We start from the raw sequence: 9,610 nt of genomic DNA, 5'->3' as shown, positions 1-9,610 counted from the left end.
TTTTATAAATTTTTTTTTATAATTTTTATTGTAGAAGATATTGATAAGGACCTAAAAAAAAGGTCGAAACGTCTATTAAATATATGATCACTTAGTTTAAATAAATCAACTACTTACACATCCACACATCAACACCAGTGTTATGCTCTAACTGCCTTATCCACACTATTTTCAGAAATAATGTACTCTGGCTTATTACAATATACTTCATCAGACTTCTTCAGGATGGTAGTGCTGATAGTGTTGCGAATGTAAAAGGCAACTCCTTCTCCAACCTTACCCACTCTATCGCATCGATAAAGCACAAAACCAGATAGACTGACCATACTGTCAGGAATCCGGGATGTAAACCAGGTTTCCGATAAACAGATTATATAATAGTCCGAAGTACAAAAAAAGAGATTGAATTCCTCATAATGAGCAAAAAGGGACTGACAATTAACATGACAAATTCGCAGATCTTTGATGCGTGCATTTTGTCTATCCATAATTAATATTAGCAATTCGCGCCGTAATTTTTTTGTTGAGAATTGGACACTTTCTCGCATCTGTCGCTGCATGATTTAAATTGCCCATATTATTTGTCACGCGCATACAATTGCAACATCTAGGAGAAGACTCTCGTTTTGTGCAATTTGTCATCTCATGTATCTCTCCACAATATCCACAAGATGGCGATGCCGACTTACAAGATGTAGCCAAATGTCCAAAAGCAAGACATCAATAACATTAAAGCATTCTCACATGATCTGCAAATCTGCAAACACTGAAGCGCAGATATATACGGTTATAAGATAATAGCAAGTTCCACACTTCCGGGATGACTTCCAGGACACAATTTGTCGTACGTTTATTATTTTTAGCAGGATAAATATAAATTACTTTTAATTCACAAACATTCTTACTTAGATCCTGTAGGTTATGTGCAACACTCTCTTTTGTTATCTCATCTGAAGACATATCCGTAGGAACTNCATATACAATAATCCTTGGATTTGATTTTGCATTTTCAACAATTCTGAGGCCAGCTCTAGCCAATCCTTTGTGTTCTTTTAATTTTTCCAAATCAGGAGAAGTTGCATTTATTCTTAGTCCGCTTTTATGTACAAAAAAAATGTTGTTAATATTAAGTCCACAATCCAAAGGTTTGAGTACTTTGCATAGGGTTTCGTTCGTTGCTTGCGACGAAACAAAATTGTTGCATTTGTCTTCTTGAGGCATTATTAAAAAGAATGCGGAACAATAAACCTCGACAGTCGGTCCACGCAACACATGCACTTTGTGTTTAGCCGAGGCAACAACCGATGCATAAGAATGAAGTCTATTGTTTCTAATAGCACTCGTTCCATTTACAGATTGCGATCGCGATACGTCCTCTTGACTACTATTTTTCTTAAGCGTATCAATGACCACCTTAATTTCCCTGACTACATCCCGCTCCAAAGCTCGCTCCTCAAATAGATAAGCCAAAACAGCAGAAACATCAAGAAAAGCTTCCTTGCAACCTTTAAAAACCGATTCATGTTGCGTCCTTCGCTCAACAGTCTTCTTGCTTGACAATAAAAACATGGAAAACGTATCTTCATGCTTACCTATTGATGCCCTAAGTGCATTAATTTTAGAAATTGTCATTAAAATGCCAAGTGACGATTTTACAATCATATTCGTCCTGCTTAATGTTCTAGTCCCCCAAGGAGAAGGGAAATGTAACGATGTAAATTGTTACGGCCGAAACCGACTATTCGTCCCGACCCAAAATTGGCGATTTGCGCCAAAATAAACTTAGCACACCTGCAGCATGTATAAAATACATGCTGCCGACCTACGCGCCGCCCACACCGAGCAAACCCCGCGCCACAAGCGGCCTGCGCGCCGCCCGCACTGCGCGCTTTCCGCGCCAACAAGCGGCCTGCACGCCNAATAATTTGGTGTCGAATAAATCTGTGTCGAATCGAGCGGTGTCGAATCGTACTGTGGTCAATAGAGTATCACCCTACGCTGACGGCCTACGCGCCGCCGGCACCGCGCGCTTCCCCCCCTACGCTGACGGCCTACGCGCCGCCGGCACCGCGCGCTTCCCCGCGCCTTCAAGCGGCCTGCGCGCCGCCCGCACCGCGCGTTTCCCCGCGCCAACAAATGCCAGCTGTTACCGCGCCCGCACCGCGCGCCCCGCCGCGCCACAAAACAAATCAGCGTGACAAACAACCAAGTGTTTTCCGCGCATCTTGTCAACCCCGCCCGCGGAAACCTGCGGGTACAAAAGCCGGGCCACAAACCGAGAAGATCAGATCTGCTCCGATATCCGGATCAACAGAAAAGCAACTAGGGAAGTTCCTTTTCGGTCGGGCAAACCGACAGCGACTCTACGATCCGATCCTCACCGGGGAATCTCTGATTTTCTGCCGGGTAAACCGGCATCCGTTCCGCTCCGCTCCGGGAAATCTCTGATGCTCCGCCGGGAAAACCGGCTCTTTCCGCTAGATCCGCGCCAGGGGAGTCTCGTATTCTCCGCCGAACAAACCGGCGCATTCCGCTAGTTTAGCTCCAGGGGAATCTCGTATTCTCCGCCGGGCAAACCGGCTGATTTTACTAGATCCTCTCCAGGAGAACGAGCGAATACCAGCGCCGCTTTACGCCCAGCAAAGAGGGCCGGCCGATCATCTAGTCTACGTCTTGTTTTCATTAATAACTTTTATTATTTTTCCTGTTCTGAAAGTAACCAAGTGCGCTCTATTTTCTTCACCCTGATCCCGACGATCTATTCCGCAGCTAATATTAAATTGATTTGAACAAAACTGAGTAATCAATAAATCGCTCGAGAAAAGATCAAAACAGTCAAAAGGCCGATACGAGCAGTAAAATACAGGTCGGTCGTGTATAGAAAGTACACAGTACACCGTACACCTCAGTACAAAGTATGTTATTGTATTTGATGTGGTCAAGTTCTATTGACATTATTTCTTTTATCCGGTAGTGATGTTGTAACGATGCATATTATTACGGCCGGGACAGACCATCCGTTTGGCTTAAAACGCGGCGATTAGCGCCAAATACTAACTTAAAATCAGCGTATACTAACTATACGCTGACGGCCTGCGTTCCGCCCGCACCGCGCGCTGCCTTGCGCCTACGAGCGCCAGCTGTTACCGCGCCCGCATCGCGCGCCTCGTCGCGCCACGAAACAGACAGCGACAAACAAATACGTGTTTTTCCACGCATCCTTGTCAACCCCCGCCCGCGGGAAAATGCGGGTATAAAAGCCGGGCCGAAAACCGAGGAAATGCGATCTGCTCCTATCTCCGGATCTTACGAGTAGCAAGCAGGGAAGCTTCTTCTCAGTCGGGCAAACCGAACGCAACTCAGAGATCCGATCCGTTCCGGGGGAATCTTAGATCCTCTGCCGGGTAAACCGGCATCCGCTCCGCTCCGGGGAATCTTAGATTCTCCGCCGGGTAAACGGGCATCCGTTCCGCTCCGCTCCGGGGAATCTCTTGATTCTCCGCCGAGTAAACCGGCATCCGTTCCGCTCCGCTCCGGAGAATCATTGGATTTTCCGCCGGGTAAACCGGCTCGTGTTCCGCTCCGTTCGGGGAATCTGGATCCTCCGCCGGGAAAACCGGCTCTCTTTCCGCTCCGTTCGGGGAATCTCTGGATTCTCTGCCGGGAAAACCGGCTCTCTTTCCGCTCCGTTCAGGGAATCTTTCGATTCTCCGTCGGGAAGACCGGCTCTCTTTCTGCTCCATCCGGAAAATCTTCCGATTCTCCGCCGGAAAAACAGGTCCTCTTTCCGTTAGAACCGTTTTTGGAGAATCGCGTATTCTCAGTTGGGCAAACTGACTTTTTCCGTTGGATCCGCTCCAGGAGAACGAGCAAAGAGCGATAGTAATAGAAGGCTAGCGTAGAAAGACCGGTCGAGCGACCAAATATACTTTTTCGGAAGAAAGTGACTTTTCGAGGCTGTAAATATTTTCTCCGCGAACCGATAAAACTCAGTTTGCAACGCGACATTGTGTAACTCTTTTTTCATTAGAAAAGCGACTTTCCACGCGATAAATATTATTTCTCGCGATAAAACGCGTTTTTGAGCGTCACCGCGGAACTTGCGCTTCCGAAACAAAACATCTGTCCAAGGCTCCCAAACAGCCTTGACAGAGTCGCGTCGTTTAAATCACCGGCCGTGTGTACATATCGTAGTTTTTTTTGTGTTTCTCTCTTGAAAGCTGAATGAACCGGCTATAAACGTGACTATCTCACGCATCGCCGATTGAAACGCGTTATTTTGAAATCACCATACGGTGAATTGTTTTGATGTACATATTTTTCTTTTCTTTTTTTTGTTTGAATAAATTTTATTGTAAAATCACCGAGTTCACTCTTTTTCTACCTTTCCTTGATTCCGACGAGCTACTCCGCAGCAGTTAAATTAATTAAAGAGAACGAAATAATTCTCACAAAAAGTAGAATCTTTACAATGTAGTGAGCTATAACGGCTTTTATTTTAATTTAAACTTTAATACACTGAAGAAGGTCCAAAAGTGTTGGGATTGAAACGTTTGTTTATTTAAGAAAGATTACTTTCTATACACGACCAACCTGTATTTTACTGCTCGTATCGGCCTTTTGACTTTTTTAAAACAGAGGAAACTTAGCAAACAAAAAAGTAGGACCGTTACAACTGTTTGAATAAAGAAATCAAAGACTACCTACCTGCTTTCCAATATCCTCCTCTGTACAGGTTAAAAATTCTGCTGCTGCTGCTGTTATCACGGGAGGGAGGGTATAAAATAATTTTATTTCTAACTATAATTTTTTTTAGTCATTGACATATCTTTATTACTCCACACATTGTTACAGTTAGAAATATATACACATATTATTAATTTGAATTTTTATTTTATTAACCACTCACCTCCTGTCATTTCTAAGAACATATTTGCAGCTTCCTCCATCGCAGTTATCTGTCAGATCCTGCGAAGGTAGGTCTAGAACTCCTGTTCCTTGCAGCTTTTCTATTACTCGCTTGCCTCTGAAACAAAAAAAAAATTACAGGGACTTACATTTTTGTATTCACTTACACAGGCACAGTGCCTGTAATTGGTGCCTGCCAATTTTAACAAAAATAATTTATACTTATCTGTCTGTGCTACACGCCTTTGCCATCTGTCACCAGCGCATAATCTAACATAGAAACCAGAAGAAACATTATTTCCACTTTTTATTGCTTAACTTATTCTTAGTTGGATAAATTAACGCAAATTATAATCGCGCGTGTCTCCTAATCTTAACTATACAAAAATTAATATAATTAATATAAACCTCACCCTCTATTTTTACAAAAAGATTGCGGCTGGTGACATCCGCGTGCAGAGACTTATTTGGCAGGCACCTCGGGGTTGAAGCGTCTACTCCATCCGCGTCTCCGCGTTCCGTTCGTCGTCCGCACCTGTCACTTATTGCTATTAATTGTTTATTGTTGTTATTTTTTTATTTATTTTTTTTTAATTTACCCTATTGTGTTTACCTTTTTACCATTGGGCACTCACACCACACATCTCTGCGGCCCGAGATATCCGTGCGTCACTTGATTACCCCGGCGCAATATCTAAAACAACGTAAGTAATATTAATTAATTAAGTAACAATAAAATACTCGTTGCTAATTTTAGAAGAATCCAAGTGACAGGTGCGTCGTTGCCTACCGAGGCGACATCGAGCGGGAGAATCCCATAGTAGTATTGTTAAAGCGAATCCGCACAGGCATTGTGCCGCGATCGTTCCAAATTGTCCCTAGAGGCCGAGCCTAGGGAAATTGTCATTGAGATTCCGCTTCCCGTGCATGTTGTTTGCCCCCGCTACCATGGCAGCGACGTATTGCGTCCCACCGTACGCGCGGGAACATTTGCGGACCCGCCTCATCTATCGAAACATCTAAAAAAGGATCATCCGGGGGACACTATTACTTACAAATGTGGAATGTGCGGGTACAGGGGGACAACGATGTACCCGCAAAAGGATGTCAAACTTCACATAGAAAAATTTCACCCCCCACCCCCGGATGCAGCAGAGGCGAGTCCAAGTAAAATAGTAAGCAATCCTGGAGCTGCGCCATCTTCCGCGCCGTCCGCGGGCCCGACAACAAATAAAAAGAACCGCCCCGCAAAAAACTCCACTAATCCGCGGCAATCCGGCGCGCGTTCCACCACCACCGCCAACAAGAAGGTCCGCTCAGCTTTGTGGACTTTACCCAGCGGGCTTTCTCCAACGACAACACCACTATCAACGACAAAGACATCAACGAGTTCATCCCCCACATATGCAGCCGTCACAGCAGGACAGGCGGTCGCCATCACCATGAGGCCGCCGAGAGCGACGGCTGCGGGGACGGTGTCCAAGCCGGGACCATCGAAGGGAGCCGTCCCAAAAAGGGCGTTGACGAGAACATCAATGAGGACAGCTGCCGCAAGGACAAATACGGTCGCGGATTTGTCTATCCCCTCCAGTGGGGGTAGCAGTTGCATCAAAAGAGCCGGCACCTCGTCCCTTGCGCGCCGCCCTCCCCCCCATCACCATTGTCAGCAGGTAGCTACATAGCAAGGGGGGAGGAATGTCAAGAACGTCGAGATCGCTCGCCGCCACACCGTCATCCTAGGTATCTGTTGAAATGCGACGGGCGCACGGCGCGCCCAGCAGGACATCTTCCGGAGCAGCCAGACCGGCGCGTGCGCACCCTTGCTTCCCGAAGGAGGGGAGCTCAGCAGAATCTCTGGATTCTCTGCCGGGTAAACCGGTTTCCAATCCGCTCCGCTCCGGGGAATCTTGTATTCTACGCCGGGTAAACCGGCACCTGTTCCGCTCCGCTCCGAAGAATCTTGTATTCTCCGCCGGGTAAACCGGCTTCCGCTCCGCTCCGCTCCGGGGAATCTCTGGAATTTCCGCCGAGTAAACCGGCATCCGTTCTGCTCCGCTTCGGGGAATCTCTGGATTCTTCGCCAAGTAAATCGGCATCCGTTCCGCTCCATTCGGGGAATCTTTCGATTCTCCGCCGGGAAAACCGGCTCTCTTTCCGCTCTATTCGGGAAATCTTCCGATTCTCCGCCGAGAAAACCGGCTCTTTTTTCCGCTCCGTTTGGGGAATCTTCCGATTCTCCGCCGGGTAAACCGGCTGTCCTTGCGTTAGAAACTTTTCCGGGAAATCTCACGATTCTCCGCCGGGAACATCGGCCTTCTTTCCGTTAGAACCGTTCTTGGAGAATCGCGTATTCTCCGTCGGGCAAACCAATTCTTTCCGTTGGAGCCGCTCCACGAGAACGAACGAAGCGCGATAGTAATAGCAGCCTAGCGTAGAAAGACCGATCCAGCGACCAAGTACACTTTTTCGAAAGAAAGTGACTTTTTGGCACTGGAAATGTTTTCTCCGCTAACCGACAAAACTCAGTTTTCGAAGCAACATTGTGTAACTCATTTTTAAGTAGAAAAGTTATTTTCCTTGCGATAAATATCATTTTTCGCAAGAAACCGCGTTTTCGAGCGTTAACACGGAACTTGCGCTTCGGAAAACAAAACATCTGTCCAAGGCTTCCAAATGGCCTTGACAGAGTCGCGCCGTTTAAATCACCAGCTATATGTACATATCTTAGTTTTTTTTGTGTTTTCGTAAAAGTTGAATGAACTGGGTATAAACGTAACTATCTTACGCATCACCGATAGAAACGCGATATTCCTTTTTTTGAAATCACCCATACAGTGAATTGTTTTATTGTACATATTTTTCTTTTCTTTTTGGTTGAATAAATTCTATCAATTTTGTTATTAAAAATCACCGAATTCACTCTATTTCTACTTTTTCCCTGATNCCGACGAGCTAATCCGCAGCAATTAAATTACTTGAAGAAAAGTGGAACTCCTTACAAAAAGTAGAACCGTTACATGGCGCCCGAACAGGTGATTTCGTATTAAATTCGGACGTTACCTAACGCCCGAACAAAGAGAATACCACAGGGTAAAAACTGAGTGATTCAGGATACTTTGCAGCTTATTTCGGATACTTTGCAGCTACTATACAACCACACGGGAGGTTTAAGTAGCAATTGCCGGTTTGTTTTTTTTTGTTGTTTTTTTTTAAAGATCTGTTACAGCAACCGAAAATCGGACGATGGCTTGAATACAGAAGCTATCAAAAGAGCAATTGAATAACGAGCTGACGAGTCGTGAGATAGACTCGTCGGGAACGATCAAAAAATTGCGACAAAGACTGAGAACATTTTCGAGAGAAAATCCAGCGTACTCGGGGACACAGGGTGCGGTAAACGAAATGCAAAATCCACCGTTATCTCCACCAATGACACTTGACGCCAACTGCGCAAGTGGGGGGTACAGTTTGACGGAAAAGACCCGCTCGGTTTCTTCGAGCATATCGAAGAATTAGCCGAGGCAGCGAACTGCCCAGACGAGATTTTGTTAAAAGCATTACCGATTCTGCTACGCGGAGAAGCACTGTTGTGGCACCGGAACAACAAGACGTTCTTTGATACATGGCAACAGTTTCGACGAGAGTTTTTGAATCAGTACTCTCACCAGCATTCCGGGAAAAATTAACAACGAAGGTACTGAACCGGAGACAAAAACAAAACGAGCCGTTCAAGACATATGCCACCGAGCTCCTCACAAAGATGAGACGGCAGGAGAGTTCACAACTGAGCAACAATTGCAGCGACTATACACCAACATGGCACCCGACATCAAATTCTTTATATGTCGGGGAAGCTTCCAGACAATCGGGAAATTAACGGCGTTAGTGGCCGAATATGAGAAACTTGAGGAGCAGAAAAAAGAATTCCGGAAGCCACCGGCAGCCACCGCAGCGGCAGTCTATAATCGAGCGAAATGTTGCTGGCGCTGCAAGCAGCGGGGCCATACGCGAAAGCAGTGCTAGAGACCAGCGAGAAAATTCTGCTCACAGTGCGGCAAAGACGGNGTGCTGACAAAAGATTGTCACTTACGCCCGAGAAACGCCACACGGACCGGGGAAACTGCCGCAGCGATCCGGTCCGACCAGGAATAAAATTCAAACTGCGGCCGTATATTTGGATAAATTTCCATGGGAACTTAATAGAAACACTGATAGCTACCGGATCGAACCTTTCCTTCATAAACAGCGAGGCCGCAGCATTGGCCGAGAAACATGGCTATGTAGAAAAAACAGCAGATACTGGAATTACAATCGCCAACGGAAATCAGTCGAATATCAAATCAGCATACCGACTGAAAATCACATATGAAGGAAAGAAATACAGACACACATTTCTAGTCATGCCGGGGTTACCGACACTGATGCTTATTGGAGTGGATTTATGGCACAAAATGGGGATACCAATTGTCCCGGCAGGAGAACAAATCTTAAAAAAGAATAAGCAGAGTCCGGACATATTAACAATGGCGGAAGGTCTATCGCCATTGGCAGAAAAAAAANACGGCTGGAGAAATTTCTAGATAGGAAACTCCGAAAATTCGAAAATATCAAGGGACCAACAAACATTCTGTGCCATCAAATCCGGTTAAAAGATCAAACACCTATTAAACAAAGATATCGACCGAGAAATCCGGCGATGCAA

The 9,610-nt window shown here is 45.7% G+C and overlaps 1 protein-coding gene across 1 annotated transcript; it reads left to right on the top strand.

Annotated features, from left to right (window-relative positions):
- The first annotated feature begins 5,996 nt into the window (after nucleotides 1-5,996).
- Nucleotides 5,997-6,590, top strand: LOC109861495 (mucin-5AC-like). Its single transcript, XM_020441170.1, has one exon. The coding sequence runs from the start codon at nucleotides 5,997-5,999 to the stop codon at nucleotides 6,588-6,590; it is 594 nt and encodes a 197-aa protein (XP_020296759.1).
- The last annotated feature ends 3,020 nt before the right edge of the window (nucleotides 6,591-9,610 follow it).

This window comes from Pseudomyrmex gracilis, unplaced genomic scaffold (genome assembly GCF_002006095.1).
Source record: "Pseudomyrmex gracilis isolate BER0280 unplaced genomic scaffold, ASM200609v1 scaffold_792, whole genome shotgun sequence".
Lineage (NCBI taxonomy): Eukaryota > Metazoa > Arthropoda > Insecta > Hymenoptera > Formicidae > Pseudomyrmex > Pseudomyrmex gracilis.
Note: the sequence above shows the minus strand (reverse complement) of the source record. Positions and strands in the feature narration are given on the sequence as shown.

Coding starts and splice junctions, on each gene's coding strand:
- LOC109861495 (XM_020441170.1), top strand. CDS start 5,997: ATGTACCCGCAAAAGGATGTCAAACTTCACATAGAAAAATTTCACCCC.